Source organism: Anastrepha obliqua, chromosome 1 (genome assembly GCF_027943255.1).
Source record: "Anastrepha obliqua isolate idAnaObli1 chromosome 1, idAnaObli1_1.0, whole genome shotgun sequence".
Taxonomy (NCBI): Eukaryota; Metazoa; Arthropoda; class Insecta; order Diptera; family Tephritidae; genus Anastrepha; species Anastrepha obliqua.
The window spans coordinates 95,101,246-95,121,221 of record NC_072892.1 but is presented as its reverse complement, the minus strand read 5'-3'; the positions used below and the strand labels follow the sequence as shown (position 1 = coordinate 95,121,221).

Sequence of the window (19,976 nt, the reverse complement as noted above, 5' to 3'; positions counted from 1 at the left end):
AATTTATTTAGTCAGAACATATGTAAATGAAAAAACTATTATAATTTAAGCGAGTTATAGAAAAAAAACTAAAAAGTTCGACCCAAATTGAGGGACATCAGAATTCGTTTTAGAGGTATGGTTCCTTCGGCAAAGTTTCTTATTTTAATCCCTAGAATATGATTTTCACAGAGCAATGGGCGATTTTTTTGCCTCCCCACAAGAGACACTAAAAGTTCGACCCAAATTGGGGGACATCAGAATTCGTTTTAGAGGTATGGTTCCTTCGGCAAAGTTTCTTATTTTGATCCCTATAATATGATTTTCACAGAGCAATGGGCGATTTTTTTGCCTCCCCACAAATCGACCCGGCCTAATATATATATATATATATACATTTACACATATTACATTATATACAAACGCAGCTGATAAATATTCCCATATGAAAAGTCTACTAACAATGAAAGAACATTTGAAAGCTTATTTTAGAAATTGAAACGAGTGTCATTAATTTCAAAACATATCAATGCATCTATCATTGGCTATCAAAATCTGAAATGCCTGAAATTTTAGCGCTTTGAAAAAGCGATACAAAGTGAATATACATATATGTATAACAAGCGACCAATATGGATAAAACCAGTCGAGTGAACGAATAAATTAAACTCATAAAAGGCATGAATGCATTAACAGTGGAAATATTATTTTTCTATAATATCGGGTGTTTTTTTAGCTGATATCGATAACTATGGTTTGACAGCTTAGAATGACAAACAGTGTTGACATTTCTGTTCTACAAGATTTGGCAAGTCATCATTAATCGATTAACACCAGAACAACGCTTCAATATTATGGAAATTGATTAAATCTGTTTACGAAGTTCATAGAGCGTTCAAAACTTCGCTCCGAAATGTCGTTTCGTCGTCGTTCTCAACTTATTAACCTTTGTCCCTCCACTACGTGGAAAATTTTACGTAAGGATCTTGGCTTACATGCCTATAAAATACTGCTCGTGCAAGAATTCAAGCCAACAGATCATCGTTTGCATCACATTTTTGCTAATTGGGCTCATTTAAATTTATTATTCAGATTTATTGGAAAAGGTTGTGAAAAATGTAACTTCTCGAACTGGCGCCGGGCATATGCCGAATATCATATTAAAAAAGTAAATGCCTTGAAATTATCTACCAGATTATAATAAAAAAAATGCATTATCATGATATTTATTTTTGTATTATAATTTCCCGAGCTCTTAAATGAATTCTTACATTTGAAAAATGTTTCGTTGAACTACATTCTGTCCAAAAAGTACCGTGAACGGATCATTTAAATATGCTCATTTAAAATTCAAAAATAAGTATCAGACAGTAAATAAAGAAAATTATCAGAAAATTTTTTACGACTGAAAGTCAAGATAACTCTTGTTTTTTTTTTTTTTTTTTTTTTTTGAGAAAAGTGAGCACAAAGTTCTATATTTGATGTTGTTATCTAGATTAAACACCAGGCTGTTACTATAAGTAACGGTATCGGATGTTTTCTTTTATGTACAAAAAATTTTGAATGGCGAAAAATCTCAATTCTGCCGTGAAAAATTATTAAAAATCAACACCATTGTTGAGCCCCTTCCAACTTCTACTTTGGCACCAGATATTTTGGAGTATCCCAGCGTGTTATATGTTACGTAAAATAAAATGGTAAATATATCAAAAAATGTTGTTGATTATAAATATTTCTTTTCTAATTTTTGATTTTTATTTAACTTCTCCCCAAATCTTAGTCATCACGGTATTCTTAAACTACTTTTATTTTGAAAGGTTTACTCTGTGGGTGGTATTCTAGTAGCATTTTCACATAATAATCAAATTTTAGTATAATATTTGTAACATATTTCATATGGTTGAAATTCTTTGAAAGCTTTTTGGAGCATCCGCCACCCTGGATTTTTTTAAAGGCACTGATAGCAAACCGAAAATTTTTTAAAATTCAAACTAAATTATTTCGTACTTAAAAAGAGAACAAAAAATGTCCACTTTTCAAAGATTAAATATTATACTTCGGGGGTTTTGTTTATCCATAAATATAGGAAGAAGGGTAGTAATAGTGCATAAAATAAAATTATATGTAGGTTCAATACATCAAAAGAGAGGAGGTATCGGATATTTTACAACTATACATTTTGTGTAATGTAATCGTTTGACAGATTTAATTGATTATTTTAAATAAAAACGTGAAGTTTCCGACCATGAATAAAGTTTGTTAACGATGGTGGAGGGCGATTTTGCGAAAAATAACAAGCATTCACATCACAGGAATCTTGACTTGCAGTACTCGTAGCATATTTCCTTTTACGTGGTTATGCATTTCGAAAGATAATCTCTAAGATCTTGGCACTTTGGGACAAATAGTAATATGAAGCTTAGTTATGTTGTTTAGCGTTCTCCAGAAGATAGAGATACCATACTACCTTGATCAAAAGTCAACTGATTTGAGTTCTGCTTTTTTTATTAGGTTGCCACATCTGTAAGTAACATTCGTGAAAAAATTAAGCCGTGTTCAGCACATATAAACTGCATACATCTCTTCTATAAAGGTTCTTCATAAACATATGAGATGCTCCTCCATCAGAGATTCCATCTCCTGAACTCTGTTGAATGTTAGGAGTAGTTATGTAAATCTTTCTTTAAAGGTGTTTCAAAAATTCCAAATAATATCAAGGGCCTAGGTAAAATTATGTTATGTGGAATGCAGCATAACAAATGGAGGAGCCATTTTACTTCCAAGCAAAAAGCCACTTCGGCTGTTTAAATTTTTGTGAAGCTTTAAGAGGTTTTAGGGGAGTTGTGCATATATATTTTAGTATATGTAGAGTTGTTCATACAATTTAGGATATGGATCTCAGCTATGAAAAATGAATTGAAGGCTAGCATCTTAAGATTCCCTTACGCCGAAAGTACATGCTGCATTTTGCCACGTTCAGGAATTTCGCGATGACAGTAAGGCAAGCAAGGTAATTACCAGGAACAAAGCTACTTGGAAAAACCTCTAGTAAATGTCAATCATTCGGAGTATGAAAAGCACTTTTGGCGAGCTGTTTGTGAATATAATGGCCCTGATATTCACTTAAAAACACAATTTTTGCTATTGCGCCGTTTTAAATAAATTATTTCGTTTTTAAGATCTGTGTTGTTAGGCTTTAAAAAATATTATCTGAAAAAATATCAATAAAACAAACTTCAAACATAAGGTCTACTACCGATTGGCCGGTCAGTTGAACTTCGACCGTTCGATAATAAAAGGAAAATTTTCCTAGGGTGCCCCAGAATCACACCCAACAAAAAAATCCGTATGTTATTTAAACAATATCAAAATTTCAACTAAGTCGGCCAACCTATTCGAAAGGTACTATTTTTTTCCATATTCCATAACTAATTTCTCATAACCAATAATAATTTTTAAAAGTTAACACTTGGTAAAACCAAGCAGCGCAAACTCTTCTTTCTAGGCATCCTATAATTCTCATATTGCCTTCTTAAGTCTTCTTACAGAAGTAAGCTTTCTTCAATTTGTATTAGCTTTGAACCCAGGAAATGCCAATTTTTAGGAAAACGTTTGCGAATAAGCTTATAATGATAATTGAGAAGTCTGAAAAAACGTGAGTAAATCAAATCAGTTGTTTTCTAAATAACGCTAAGAAGACGTGCTTGCTTAAAATTTAAACCAAATAAATATTTCAGAGAGTAAAATATGTATATTTGAGCTGGTATAAAATAGAAGCAACTCAATCTTAATTAGTCATTAATATAATCAGAGAACGTCAAGAACAAACAATTGCACTCTCAATTCGTTTCTCCATCAAAACTGCCGAAATGCCTTAGTAAAAACCATTTAGAATAATTACTGAAATAATTTTTCTCAGCAAAAAATCAGTTGCTAAAACAAATTCTAATATCAATTAAAAATTTAACTTTTCTATTGCTTTTATGGACTTTCAGTTGATTCATGTACATACATATATATTTTGCAGTCTCATATGTGTATTGTTCATATGTAGGTATGTGTACTCGCTGCCATAGAAAAAATATCAAACGCCTAGTACCACAACGCAAAGCCACTGACTTATTTCCAAAACCATATGCTTTAGTTCGAAAAAAAAAACTGCCAAAGCATAAGAACTAATAATCAATACAAAATAAATAAACAAACTTACAAGTACTTTATAACTTACGGAAATCGTTAAATTCATAAATTTAGGAGAAAATTTGTAAACAATTTGTTTAAGTTAATAAAACTTACTTTTTTGTGAGGTTAATAATTTGTAAAATTTAATTTTTTTAATTTCTAAAATTTCATTTTAAGTTAACAATACTTAATTTTTAGGAAGTTAAAAGTAGAACGTATATACGTATACGCAAGGTGGCGCAAAATTAATCACCTTATCGGATGATTTCTAATTTTTTAATTCATATTGACAGTTGTGAACTAGACAGCTGCAGCATACAAACATACAAGCAATGGAGCACATAACGGTCGAAATAAAAATTTCATTTAAGGCCTCCGCACACGGGTCGTATCGTATCATAGCGTATGTGTCAAAATGTACGCGAGGCGTACAGGTACGCTTCGTTGTCGCACACTTGTTTTCAAATCGTGAACCGCATACAGGTCGAAAGCTATTCGTACTCATCACAGCAAACATGACGATTATCATACAGCAGAGTCGTAAAAATTGTGTACGCTTGCAGTTTGTTTTTGATTTTCAGTGTTCGTATTTTGTATTTGAATAGTCGGCTTCAAAATATCTACAAGCTCCTTAAAATCATTTTTAGACATTCTGTAAAATGGCATATGTACAAATATGTGAGTTATTCCTAATGTACGGAGGAACCCAGTGCCTCCTTTTTCTTTTATTTCTCCTCTGATGGAAAAAGATAATACAATGAAATAAATTCCAATTCATCGCTCGACATATTGATCTTGTACGTTGTTGACAAGCAAGCGAATTATCATCGTCGCTACATTAAAAAATAATGTAAGACCGCTGCCGATACGATGACGATACGACCCGTGTACGGAGGCCCTTACATTTTTCTTTTTCTTATTTAGTAAACAAAAAAAAAAAAGATTCCTTATTTAGTAAATCTACGAGGGTCATTCAATAAATGCGCAGAGAATTCCAGAAATTCCGCTCGTTGCATCGAAAGCGATAAATTCTTAAAAAGCATCATTACTCACAGATAACTATCAAGATTTCAGTTATAACGATCTGTGTTTTTATTTTTATTGTCGATTCCACCAAGAAATTTTTTCTTATTTAAAGGTTTATTTGTGCAGTTTCAGTGACCAAAATCATGGAACTAAAGTTTGAATTATTATAACATTCACCGAATTTGGCCCCTAGTGGGGGCTTAAAAAGAGCTCAATAGACTCGCGTCAATTGAGGAGGTCATTGAAAATCCGTAATCTTACTTTTAGACATCCTAAAAGTTGAAGAAACGTTTTGAAAAGGGTATAGAACTAAAATGAAATTATATTGAAATATTAATATTATAATAAATAAAATATTTATTTAAGGACTCGTTGAACCCTCCTCGTATATTTATAAAAGATATGATATTTCCGCAGGTTCTGTAATTCACTCCCGAGTGAATTTCAATGTAATTGCCGGAAAATTTCAAAGAAATTCACACGGAGTGGCAAAAAAAATCTGTCAAAAAAAATGTGATTGTCTTGTTTCTGAGTGCCCCCTTAACCAGAACGTTGTATCCACCTTAGTTTAGGTTAAGTTAGTTTAGTCTGAGTGAGTGAGTGAGTCTACTCCCATTAAAGAAGTAGAGAGGCCTACTTAGGCTTGAAGGCTTGTTTGGAAGAAGGCTCCCTTCCATTTCCCAATGTGTTGAAACCATTTTTTCTCACTTATAAACGATGAAATACTGTAGATGGGTGCCGATTCCAAGTCTGCCAGACATCCAAAGAAGTGGAAGCCTAGAAGCGATATCGCGTTCTGGCAACAGCGGGTCAGTGACAGAGAAAGTGTTCAACCACCAAAGTGTCCAACCACTGTACGAATGGAAGGCCAATTTAGATTAATGAGGAGCCTAGTTCTATGTTCCCTTGTTCCATGCCAGACGTTTGTAAACCTTAGTTTTTCATCTATGGCTGTCGCTTAAAAAAACACAGCAAACAATTATGGGCTCAAAAGCCTTCTGCATACATGCATATATGACTTTGTTTCAAGAAAAATAGAATGGAAGATTCTTTTAAATAAAAGATTACACAAATTTAATTAGAAAAATTAGTGTAACTTTGCCGTTACGCAATTGTAGATAAGGTGTTTGAGGCAACTAAGAAGGTTGAAATTCCCTTCTGCCATTCCCAAAAAGATAAATTTCGATCAAAACTTGACGTAATTTTCTAGCTTGTTTAAAGTCTAAAAAGGGATGCGTATCAAAAGGGATTGTAAATTGCCTTCAATTTCTGAGTTAATTGAACTCCATAGGCGAATAGTCGCAGATGTGTTTGCAAACTTATTCCAAGGCTAGTGTGGCTTAGGCGGAATTATCGAAGTTTGCAGCGAATTTGTGTTCTCGGTTTCTGGCGCACACTATCGCTAACAACAGCAACAATTCTATGTTGAGAAGGAGTCTTAAAAAATATAAATTTTTAAGATTTTAATTTTAATCCCTTGAATTCTTAAACATGCCATTCCGAATTTTTTTTCCTACAAAAATAAAAAATGGTAGTTCGGTAATGTAAAATTTTGTCAGCATCTATTTTTTGAAGATTGATTTCCAATTAACATATTGAGCACCTCCCGGGACTGTTGGGAGAAATACAAAAAATTGGAATAGTGAATTGATTTGTGGATGGAAAAAGGCTAATTGTGTTTATCTAATCCTCTGCGGCACAAATAACGCATCATACTAAAATATAATGAGTAAAATTTCGAATTTTTAAGTATATACCCAATATGTTTTGTTGCCGTGAACTTCTACGTCCTTTTCAATATTTACTTCAATTTCAATATATACTTCATTCGGCTTTTGAGATAAGTATTTTATTATCACGTCAATATTATTTCATGACAAAATTTTACTTTCCGAAGACTCCAAGTAAAGACGCAAGGATCAAATGAGCCTAAGGAAGGATCGTTAGTCGGGCAGCGAAATCTCAAAAAGAAAGGCAAGGATGAGCTTATCTTCATTTATTATTGTATAATAGCAGCAGCGGCAGCCTTAGTGATGTAGCCTTGATGGGGCTGTTGCTGGAAGTCTGAGTTGGAAAGGAGCAGGATTTCTAACTTGATGACTAGAGAAATCTGCTTTGCCAAAAATTTACACGTCATAATTTTCGATCGAAAAATTCGTATAAGCGGATTCCCACATTTAGTCCCTAGATATATGCATACATATATTTGATTACCCAAATGGGTGGAAGGTGGGTGCACAAGGAATTCGCCAATGAGCTACTACATTTCAGGTGATAGCAATTACGAGCTACGCCAACATCAATCGATGAAAATTTCAGCAATGTGGGCTTATTTACACAGAAATCTCTTTTGTTCCTAAGAGTAATAATGAAGCTTATGTAGAAGGAGTCCAGTTTAAGGAATCAAAAATTAAAAAAAGAAATACAGGGATCAAAGTGAATTAGGTAGCCGATGAGCTGGAAAGGTGAGGTTCAGGCAATATCATATGTGCTGTGCAATTTCTCGTTGATTGAACTTAGAACGGAAATAGTATTGGGGGACCACGGGCGGATAAAACTGTTTGTGTATCCGTTCAGTAGAAAAGTCTCACTGGCTACCTAATCCGCGTTTTCACAAGCGCCGGTTTGGTATGTCTATTATGACAGGAGGTTTTATATTCAGGAATATACGGCGTCCAAGCTTCCGAAAAAAGTTGAAAATTTGTTATAATTGATAAGGTTTTTGATATACAATCAGTTTATGAAAAGTTAACGAAAAAAATGTTGCTTGAAAAATATTGCGAAAAAAAAAGTGACTTAATTTTGCGAGCACAAGTGTAAGTAAGCATTAGATATGACTCAGCTCGGATAGTTAATTATTAGTGCCCGGCTTTCAAAGCCTAAATACAGATTGGCATACTAATATGCTAACATATGTAAGTCCATTTGTATGTATGAAGAGAGTATCAGACATGGAATGACGTACGCGACTACTAGCTCAGCTTTAAGGCCGGCTTAAGTTGAAAATATTTATTTTTTTTCACTTCAAACTCGAATCATCCAAGCATAACTTGTTAGTCGCTTTGTATTCTAAATACGTATATAAAGAGCAGCACTTAAAAACAAAACGATGGAATATCTTTTATTTCTATGTACATAGTAAATTGGCATTCTTATCTGAAGTTTTGTTTTCTACATTTTTTTAGCATTTATTTACCTTTTCACAATACGACGTTAATGGCTGCGTCAAAAGTAAGCGATGTAATTAATAAATTTTTTGCACGAATTTTTACTTCAAATTCAAGTCAACTCTCGTGGCCCGAAAGACACGATAAATAATAAATTTTATCAATTACTTGCCAACAGTTCGTAACTGAAGATATTCACAATACTTTTTCACTATTTAATTTGGTACTGAGTTTCAGTACCTTGCAAAATTTTACTTTCCACTTTGATAGCCCGCCGTACACTGCCACAAATGCCGGTGATCGAATTTTCAGTTAGCTGTCGAAAAACGTCAAGCTCTAACAAATATTCACCTCCGTATAGAGCAGAGCATTTCAGTCGTTCAGTTTTTATGATATATTTTTTTTTGTGCTTTCATTTTTACTTGTTATTTTTGCTGTTTGTTGTTACTTGTTGGGTGTGTGTTTTATCTTTTCGCCTTTACAATGCGTTTTCGACTCATTGTTGATTGTTCTCTTGGCTAAATTTGTTATTATGCGGCTCTCTTTCTTGGACGTGTGATGAATTAACAGACGAATAGTCGAATGACTCTCAATTGCATTAGTCGCGCGTCTCGCGGTGATCACTCTCTATTTGTTTTAACGTTTATCTATTTTTTTTTTATTTTGTTTAATTTTTTAATTCACGTGCTGTGTGCTGAAAGCAATGGACAGGCAGGCATGGTTGAGAGAATATAAACAATATTCTATCACTCACGCTGGGCCAGTCTGTGAGACTTCGTAAATTAAGGGAAGGTACAGTAACATTCATCCGTATTCTATGTTATTTTTATTAGTCATTTCGAGGATTTTTATCAACATTGCTCATAATATGACTATTGTAAAAGGCTTCTGGCATACCTATGCATCAACAATTTCGGATGTAAAAATTCCATTATAAAACTAAACATCTGTAAAATGCATTTACAGCAACATACCTACATAAAATGCATGTACATGTGTATACTTAAAGACCTCTTACTGTATATATTTACTGTTTATATATAGGGAGTGTTGTTAACTTCTTATAGTACGTAAGCTATTGGGCCAGATATCAGACCAAACCTTATTAGGCCTTAAATGTGTCCACCCTTTACAAAAAAAAAATTATTTATTTATGTGTAATGCAAGTATAATCTTCTATCAAATTTATATCTACGTAATCTACTCATAATGTGACGCAAAGTGGAATGTTCTCTTACCGCTCCTTCAATATAGCGCAGAATTATCGTCCAAGCATTTAAGGAGGGTTCACAAAAATAAAGTGCTATAGAAAATTTAGTATAGAAGAACTTCATGTCAATTTATCCAAGTGCTTTGGACATTGTCGTACATTTTTCTGAAAATTGGTTTGTTTGTGGGCTTGTGAATAATAAAATAATAAGAAAACTGAAAAACTAAAAAAAATGTAATATATAACTTGAGATTTATTCAACGTTGAAAATTTTAGTACAAAGTTTTTAAAGTGAAATATCTGCGGTTCTAGTCAACATTTTAAATTTTCTTGTAAATCGAAGTGTTGCTACATACGCAGAGATCCGGCATTTTTCACTACTTCGCTATACGTATTTGAATATCAGTCGAAAAGTTATGGGAATCTCACTATGACAATTTCAGAGATCACTGAGCATAATCTCAGATATTAATGAAAAGAAAAGAAGAAAAAATCGGAGAGGGATGTTTTTCAAAATTAGTACAGGAAAATGTTTTCTTCAAAATTTGAGGGCAAAAAAATAAGAATTGTTTATATAAAAAGTGGTTTAAAGAGTATATTTTTGCATAAAATTAAAAAAGGGAAAAAACAAAGGATGTCTCACTTTGAGGAGCTCTATACCTAAATTTTCAGCAATGAATATATCTCATTTTTTTCCAAAATTGTGACAGTTACTTCTTTCTATACTCAAGCGTACAAATAATCCCATTTTCAGGAAAATTTAGGACAATGTTCAAAATACTTAACATGGTGTCGCTTATGGGATAAGAATCAAGAACAAGCTAAAAAGTATCCAAGTTCGAGTAGAAGCGATAAGCCTAGTCCCACTCAAGTCTGTAATGAGTAAACACCATTTGCATAGTGATTGCGGCTAACTAAAAGGTACAGCCCGATGCAAGCCATCCCAGCAGAGACTTGCTGAAAGGTCAACCACCTGGAAGATGGGTCAGAAGCCATATCTTCGAACAAAACAGAATGCAGAGAACAGGGTTGTCACCTCACGGAATCTACCCAATCGGAAAGGCATAGAAAAAGCGTAGTAAAAAATAAAAGATCGTAGAAAAGATACAACTGTACACATGTATGTATATAGCTAATACAGGTGCATATATACATACATTCTTGCTTGGGTGTTTGGGCCAAACTCTTCCTCCAATTTGTGGGATGCGTTTTGATGATGCTGCAGAAATGGATAGACCTATAGACAATTTTTCATAAGAAGGTTTTTCATCGCAGAAATGTAATAAGACGTTAGCCATTGTGTGCCGAAAAGTGACCGCTATTAGAAAAAAACTTTTCTGTAATATTATATTGTCGAACCCGGATACTATCGAATGGTAGGTGCTCCCATATAAGATAATACTGGGTTGCCCATATTTGACGGACCCATGTGTTTTTTTTTAATCAAAGAAAAACACAATTTTTTTGATGTTGACGATAATAATCATTTTATTTGGTTCAAGTAGATTTGTTGACGGAGGATGGTTCCATGTGTAGAAGTCCACGCAAGTGGGGAAAGTTACTGATCGTACAGCTAAGCTGTACGCTAGCTGGGTCATGTTGTCCGAATGGTTAAAAACACTCCGGCTCTGAAAGTATTCGATGCGGTACCAGCTGGTGGTAGCAGAGGAAGAGGAAGGCCTCCTCTGCGTTGGAAAGATCAGGTAGAGAAGGACTTGGCTTCACTTGGTGTGTCCAACTGCCGCCGGTTAGCACGAGAAAGAAACGACTGGCGCGTTTTGTTAAACTCGGCCAAAATCGCGTAAGCGGTTATAGCGCCAATTAAGAAGAAGAAGATTTGTTGACATTACTTTTTGAATATGATATCTCTTAAATGGCCACCTTGAGCCTGTATGGCGTATTGTGCCCGTTTTGCAGCATTTTCCATAGTTTTAGACAACATTTCGGCTGGAATAGCGGCTATTTCCTCAAGAATGTTGTTCTTGAGCTCTTCTATGGTCTTTGGCTTATTAATATAAACCTTTGATTTGAAATATCTCCACAAGAAGAAGTCAGCTGGCGTTAAATCGGGCGAACGCGATGGCCAGTCAAAATCGCTATTTTTCGACATCAAACGGCGAGGAAGCAATTTCTTCAAAAAATCGATTGTGGTGCGAGCTGTGTGTCGTGGAGCGCCGTCTTGTTGAAACCAGAACTGCCTCATACGCTTTAGACGAATAATTGGCATCACAAAAGCGGTTATCATATCGCGATAACGCTGCTGATTGACGGTAACAGCTTGACCATCTTCATTTTCGAAGAAAAACGGCCCAATAATCGTTTTCGCACTAACGCCGCACTAAACAGTGACTTTTTCGTTGTAAAGAGGAACCTCTTGAATTTCGTGAGGATTTTCAGTGGCGTAAATACGGCAATTTTGCTTGTTTACCGTCCCATTCAATAAGAAATGAGTCTCATCGGACTGATGATTTTATTCTTCTTCTTCTTCTTTTGACTTCTTTTTTTGAATGTAAATTCCAACAATTTGGGAGCGCTCGCATGGCGTGTACTGTTCCATGGTAAAAATCTGCTTGGACTGACGCTTCCAACGCGGTATGTCATTAAGCGATCTGACGTCTCTGTCAAAAGATACAGGGTTGCCAGATGGGTCCGTCGAATATGGGCAACCCTGTATTATTTTAGTTTTAAATAACTCGATTTCAAGCACTTTTGTCCTCAAATTGTTGCCCTTTCTCATAAAGCTCACGAGCAAGCCATCCCTATAGATTTTCAATAATATTCAAATATGGTGGTCCTGCTAAAGTTTCAACGTTTTTGGCCGCAATCCAAGTTTTGACCACACTTGAAATGTTTTGTCCTGTTGAAAGACGCAATTAATTGGTCCAAATGTTTGACGAATCTCGGGAAAAGATGATTGCAACAGAGCTTGTAGCTGTTTTTCGATGTTGCTTCCCATACCATAACATATCCTTCAGATAAGGCGTTTTTATAATACCCCTTTCGAACAGTGGATTTGCTGGCTGCAACATTTGCCATTTCTTTAATTTTTTCTGTTGAAAGGGTGGTATTTGATGTCGACTCGAGTACCAGTATCCATCTGGCCCATCCAGATTGAACTTATTTTCGTCACTAAACACTACTTTTTCCATTCACCGGGATCGTTATTTGTAATGGAACTCCAAGCCATGTGGTCCGTTGCAAAATCGAGGCGTTGTTTTTTTTATGCTTCAGATAAGGCGTTTTTATAATACCCCTTTCGAACAGTGGATTTGCTGGCTGCAACATTTGCCATTTCTTTAATTTTTTCTGTTGAAAGGGTGGTATTTGATGCAATCCTAAGTATTTTCCTTCGATGTTAAAACAATCACAGTTCTGTCTTTGTAGTTCTTACCATAGCAGGCACTTTGTTTAACGTAAAGATCCATACCATTTGGACTTCGACCAATTTTGGGGCAATTAGGGAATTTGAAATCCCCTCTGAAGTCAAGATATCGATATGACCTTTTTCTTGATCTGATCATAGGAGTTTTTTCATGGTAGAAATACACTCGGAGGTTTGCCATTGCCTGCCGAGATGCGACCGCTATTAGAAAAACTTTTTCTTTCATTTTGGTGTTTCACCGAGATTCGAACCAACGTACTCCGATTTCCGAATGGTAGTCACGCATCAACTTATTCGGCTACGGTGGCCGCCGTAGAAAATTTACATAGTTCTTATATTCTATTCTTACTTGTGGCGGTGCTCACAATTTCTCTTTCTCAAACGATGTGGTTAGTTTTTTCGAGATATAGTCAGAAAAAAAATATCAACTGTAAAAAATAAAAATTACAAGTTTAACTGAAGAGAGTTTTTTTACTTCAAACAAAGTTGTAAAACTTATTAGTAAAGCCATTTGCTTCGGCTATAATCTAAATCCTCATTTTCCTTGTGGGAGTTGTCGCGATTTGTAGGCTGAGAGAATGATATGCAGATATTGATTGTTGTTGTTGCTGCGCATACCGCTGAGGATTTTACTTCACATTTAAGTTAGTTGGCTGCTAAATGTTGCTGTTATCATCATCCACCCAAGATGCGGTGAGCGACCAAATAATCATATCATTTGGCCCAATTATGTATGCGTATGTATGTACATATGTTTGTACGGATATGTATAATAGTGTTTAAGAGGCACCAAAGTTCTATGTGCAAGGGGCTGTGTACTAATTTCGGCTAATGATAAGCGGTATTTTAATTACATTATCTGTTGTATTAGCGCCCAATTTCAGGCCATGTCGTTAGTACGAAAATGTGTATGGGTGTATATGGTACGTGCACACACATACTAGTGTGTATGGATTTGTAGACCACAGTTGGTACTCATCAAGCCAAAATACTAATTCAATTATATAATAAAATTGATTGATAAATTTACGCTGCCGCATAATGGTGTTACACTGCGGTAAAAGGACTTACTGGCAACTCCTGTTAAGTTTGGAGCCAACGTAATTTAATAGCGCTGCAGTTGCATAGCGTTGGTCGTAGTTGTTGTAATCTCAATCCTCACTATCTATGTATATACATACACATATCCTACAAAATTTGAATGATGGAAACTAATACGCACAACAATTTTTCTAACTAACACATATGCAAATGCTTTCAATATTTTTGCTTTGAGCAAAAGCAGCAATAGTTTATCGATATTCAAACTTTGGGTATAGTCGCTTAGCTCACTAGCGACGTTCTTAAGTCGGTGCCTCCATTTCTTTATTACATTTTTATACAAGTCGAAAGCGTCCTTCAAAACATTTGGTATACTATCAGGCGGGATGCCTTGAAGAGCAATGCAATTATGGAACAAATCAAAAAACATCTTGTGCTGTATTAGCGGTTGTAAGGCGTAACAGTACAGAGTTTACAAGTCTTTATGCTCTGAAATTGCTCGACACATCATTCGTCCGTTCTAAATAGAATATGCATCCTTCATCTGGAGACTTTATCATGCCTGTTACATAACTCGAATTGAACGCATCCATATATTATGACCACATACTATTCTAGATGTCTACTTATCAATTTGAAATTTCTGCAATCTCAGCGAACTATTTTGTTTTTATCTTTCTTTTTTGATATTATTCAAGGTGTTAAGGATTGTCCTTCCCTTTTGCAGTGAATCTATCTTAATACCCCATTTAGAGCGCTTTGTTATTTATTAGGTGGAGGAATAAGTTCGTAGCGTTTTTACCGACTTTTATTTATATTAAACAAAAAACAAGAATTATTATAAATAATTATATAAGTTAATTAATTAATTATATATTCGCCGTTGCTGTTTACAATCTCTTCCCACCTCTCGACCAATTTGCTAATGCCGTTCCGCAAAAAATCGTCTGGTCTGGTGACAAAGAATTTGTTGATCCAGTTTTTGAGGACCTCTTTGCTATCGACGGTAACCCCCTTCATAAGGTTTGACAGGGAGTGGAAAAAATGGAAAATTTGCTTCATATGGATGTATAGGAATCACCTCTGAACTCCGGTGACGATTCGGTACAAAAAGCGCTGTTTACGACCGCATGTTGCTCGATGGCGGGCGAAATGATGAGCAGCAATTTGAAGGAGACTTTCTTTGTTTTTTTTCGTTGAGCTCGTGAGGTACCCAGGCTTCCAATTTTTCGGTAAATTGAATGAAGGAGATTGATAATCGCTCTATAATCGCAGTTCATTTTTTCCGCCAATTCACGATTGGTTTGGGAACCGTTCCCTTTCAAAAAGGAGTTGAGACGTTCTTCATCAAACTCAGAAGGCCTTCCGCTACGAGACATCAAACGCCATTTTTGAGCTTTGCAAACCATTTTCGTTCTGTAGACTCACCTATGACACCTTCTCCATAAACTTCGCAAATGCCCCGAACTGTTTCGACAGCTTTTTGACCTCGAGAAGAGCAAAGAAGAGCAAGTGCCAAAAATGTTGCTGTTGCCTACTGGGTATTCCAATGATCCCGGGTATATGCACGAATTTTGTTAACTTCGCATGCTTATATGCTAAATTATACTTAAAATAGAGAATTATAGACAAATATAGTTTTACCATAAATAAGATAAACTCTTGACGCTATTCAAACTGACTTCAAAACGAAGTCACATCTTAATACACATAAAACACAAACGGCCCACTCCTCCGCACATATCGTTCAAAGTGTTATGTATGCAATTTTGTTGCTTTCAAAGCCTCCCGCCTAAAAGTATGCATTACAAAAATTTGAGTTCACCTATCAGATTTTGAATGTATAGCAAATACATATTTAGTACATGGGGCACCACAACCACATTCCGAAAAAGGAATGTTCGAAAATGCTAAATGAGAACTTAAGACTCAGCGTGAACGCCGCATTTTATCGTTTTTAAGGTGAGAATGAGATTTATATTGAAACCATTCGAACGACACTGGCACATATTTATATACACAACTGCGGTCAAAATATAATAATTCCCACACAGAGGAACAGAAATGAAGAAGAAGTAAGATTTCGTCATGTCAAATATTTTTGTTGTTTTTATTATTTATGAAATTATGACTATTAACAATAAAATCATAAAAGTAAACTTAGAAAAATAATTCATTATAACGTTACTAAAATCAAATTCCCTACGAACTTTTTCATTTGGGCGGTCAAAAACCTAGTGGTATGACTTTCTTGAATAAAAAAAACATTTAAAATAAATATTTCTTTAAATCAAATTTAAAAGAGAAATAATACTTAAATAGTTATAATAATAATTAGTATTTATTAGCATATCCTTTATTCGATATTACAACACACATCGCCGATGCAACAAATTAACGAGATTTTCACATCGTGCCTTAGGTATCGATTTCCATGCCGGCCCTACTGGTTCTCAAAGGTAATTATTATTTGTTAGATGAGCATCAGCAACTGCCTCTATAGAATCACAAATTCTGTATTGAATGGAGGTTTGGAGACTGCGCAGGTCATTTCATAACCTCAACCCCATTTCTTTGAAGCCACTGCTGCACCAACTTGCTTAAATACTTTGGATCATTGTTAAATATGTATCTTAAGAGGAAATATTGTTAAAATTGTTTTGATCTTTAGTAGAAGTAACTGCGAGCACATGGAAGCATGATTTCCTTCATATTTCGAACATACCCAGTATGATCCATGGTTTTCTTTATCCATAAAATGAAAAACATGTCCAAATCATAATACTTGATCCTCCACATTTAATAGTTTTGCTTGTGTATTTTGGGTTGCACTCGGAATTGGTAGGCCTTCTGGCATATTTGCGAGATCCTCTTGTACCAAACATCACTATATCGATTCCTCGATGGGCCAATCGCAGTATCCATTTTCAAACTTTAGCCTTTGTGCCACATGATTTATAATTAATTTTTGACACAAATAAATATTTTATATACATACATTTTTTGGCAGCTCACTTCTTGCACTACTATTATTTTGACTGAGTCATTAGTTAATACACTTGAAGATAACGGAAATTACGACACCAGGGGCTAACGTATAGAGTTAGAACGGCACTTTCTATTGAACAATGCCCATACAACAGTATCTTAAGGAGAATACAGCACAAAGAAGACAGCAAGAACAAATAAATATATTAAGCTATGTGCGGTACCAGCACTACTATTGTTTTGGCCGCAATTGTATGTACTTACATTTACATGCAAATAGATACATATATGCATATACATACATATATCTATTTTGTGTCATTTTTTTATGATAAAATGCTTTTTATGTATTTACTTAAACCAAGCACCTTTGGTGAGCAACCATTTTATTTTTATTTGTAGTATTTTCGTATGCTATAGTATACTCTTATCGGTTATCAGTTCGAAACCCAATCTCTTAGTTTATCTTTGTGAAACGTTAACTAACACTCACGGCACGACCACAATATGTACAATATCTTAAATTACTTTTCGTGAAATGTGCATATATTCGTATATTTACCATACATCCACATACATACATATATACATACATACGTCCTAAGGATGTATATAGAATTTTCTTATCACAATAATCCTTTTGTGAGCAGTTTGCTTGAAATTAAATGCTGTACAGAAATACCTGTTTTAAACTTTTGTCCTTCCTAATTTCTGAAAGAGAAAAAACTTGGAGAGACTAGTGCCAATAACAATATCACCCAACTGGCTTTAGCTTACAAAGCAACTATACTCAAATTGCAATTTAGCATGGCCTAAAATTTCAATTCTAGCAGGACAAAATGTATTTTTAGTAAACGTTATAAAATTTTACAATCCTCCAGAATTTAACATTGCCCGACAAGTGAAAGACCACTAAACAACGCACCGCAGCATACAAAAATATAAAAGAAAACTATTTATCAGAACAAAATAAAAATGCATTAAAATTTTTAGCTATACCATATGTAATTTACTTATATTTATTTTTCTTCAAATATGCACTCTCTACATGCTCTTCTTTCTATTAGCGATAAGTAAAACTTTATTTACATAATAATGTGTAAAAAAAAGTAATATGAATAGGCGATAAATAAGTATACATATTATGATACGTACAAATAATATTTATTTAAAGCAAAATATAATATAAATATTTCTTCTATTGTGACTACACAATTTAAGCCACGTTTTTCGTCGAGCCATACTTCTATATCCTTAACACATTTTTCGTAACTAAACTTTTATAAATATACATATATATGTGTCATATGTATTATTCTTACCAAATGCTTCCTACCAAATGCGTTTCCCTATCCTCCAGTAAAATGTATATTTCAATCAAACGGTCCTATTTAAAAGAATAGCAACAAATTATACGCTTTTTTATAAATTTTAACTCCTACTACACTTTTGGAACAGAAAATTTTAATTTGTCTTCGAAATGTTCTATAACAATATGTTTGGTACTTAATTTAAACTACCAACTTTATTTATTCCTCATCATCTGTCACTTCCAGAAACTGTGTACAAACATCGCGACTGCACTCTCCTTTGTTATTGAACAAAAATTTGTAATAGAGTCCGTCGGCACATATTGCTATAATTATGATATGTCCAGAATATGTTAATACAATTCTAGTTATTTATGTATATTTACTAACCTATAACCGAGTTGGGATCGGAGCCGAAAGCACAAATACAGGCCGGACCTTGTGGTATGGAAAATTTAACAAAACTCCATTGGCTGGAAAAATATTTTGGTATCATAGGAAATGGTGCTTCTTTCTGCTTAGTATCATCTAAATTGAAAACATGTATAGTGCCATGATCCGAAGACACTACCAACATTGTCGACTGATGGTTGAAGTTGATACAGTAAATATTTGCCTGCAGGTAGAAAAAAAGCATATATGTACATGCATACTTACACAATTACTAATGTAGATATACATATGATTTTCGTCTTACCTGATTGCTACCACGGCGTAATTCGCAAAGTTTCTTGCCGTTTTCTGTATCAAAAATGCGTATTAAGGTTCCTTTCTCGCTAGCAGTGGCAAGTCGGGTACCCTGCAAATTGAATGCAATGCAACTTATTGAGGCCTCATGCGCGACAATCTCTAAAGGAGCGCGTTCTGTATTTGCCAAATCGACAATTTGGACGTGACCGGTGCGTCGTCCCGGAAAGGCTAGGAGACTTTTATTACTATGTGGACAAAGCACACAAAGTCCATGCGGGTTCGCGCTTGTCTCAAAAACATGTAACTGCTGTGGTTGTTGAGTGAATGTAAATACCTTAATCACACCCTCCAGAACTACGACAATGCGATCGCGTCGTAATCGCACAGTCTTTACAGGTTGATTAAAATCTATAGAAATCGCCGGCGATTTCTTCAAATCATCCCACACGATCACTTTGTTTGGTGGATATAAGGGTCGCATGCCACCACCAACAAGAGCCAAGTAGTTACAACGGAAAAGCATTTCAACATAGCATAAGCCACCTTCGGAAAAATATTGACGCTCTTTTTCCTTCAACGGATCGCAATTGTAAACACGAAAGCCAGTGTCTGTTGCGCAAGCAAAACATCCTGTAAAAACTAATATTAATAAACAAAATACAACAGCTGTGCACTAATTTATAATTGCCTTGGTCTTGATTGAAGCCAATATATAGTAATCCATTTCCAAATGGATTTATCTCCACCAAATTCATCGTAGTTGGTGTTTCAACTTCTTCCCAGTACGTAAAGAATGCTGTCGTCACCGAAAATATTTCACCTTCCCTACTGTTATGTGGTATCTTCACTTCTATTTGCTGATGTTTAACTAAACCCTTATATTATTTTGAATGATAGTTCTCCAAACACTTTGTAAGAGATAATGAAATATTTTCAACTCGCAGCAAAAATTGTTTTTCGTGTTTCTTCTTTTACTTCAACAGGAAGAAGTGCAGTATTGC

General features: G+C 34.7%; 2 protein-coding genes across 2 annotated transcripts in view; both read right to left on the bottom strand.

Moving 5' to 3' along the window:
* LOC129252962 (gelsolin-like) overlaps nt 1-8,680 on the bottom strand; it is an 88,454-nt gene extending 79,774 nt beyond the window's left edge. The window contains exon 1 of the mRNA XM_054891163.1: nt 8,384-8,680. The gene's annotated coding sequence lies outside the window, so the exon portion shown is untranslated. The remainder of the gene's footprint in view (nt 1-8,383) is intronic.
* Nucleotides 8,681-18,117: 9,437 nt separating this feature from the next.
* LOC129252960 (WD repeat domain phosphoinositide-interacting protein 3) lies at nt 18,118-19,973 on the bottom strand. Its single transcript, XM_054891158.1, has 4 exons — nt 19,664-19,973; nt 18,983-19,605; nt 18,676-18,901; nt 18,118-18,611 (listed from the first exon to the last, which is right to left on the bottom strand). The coding sequence occupies exons 1-4, from the start codon at nt 19,728-19,730 to the stop codon at nt 18,505-18,507; spliced, it is 1,023 nt and encodes a 340-aa protein (XP_054747133.1). The 5' UTR covers nt 19,731-19,973; the 3' UTR covers nt 18,118-18,504.
* Nucleotides 19,974-19,976: the final 3 nt, after the last annotated feature.

Bases quoted from the DNA above. Each gene is read 5' to 3' on its own strand.
- LOC129252960 (XM_054891158.1), bottom strand. From the start codon at position 19,730: ATGAATTTGGTGGAGATAAATCCATTTGGAAATGGATTACTATATATT. The intron at 18,902-18,982 runs GTAAGACGAAAA...TTCTACCTGCAG, and splicing joins TACGCCGTGGTAGCAATCAG to GCAAATATTTACTGTATCAA. The intron at 18,612-18,675 runs GTTAGTAAATAT...TCATAATTATAG, and splicing joins CGATCCCAACTCGGTTATAG to CAATATGTGCCGACGGACTC.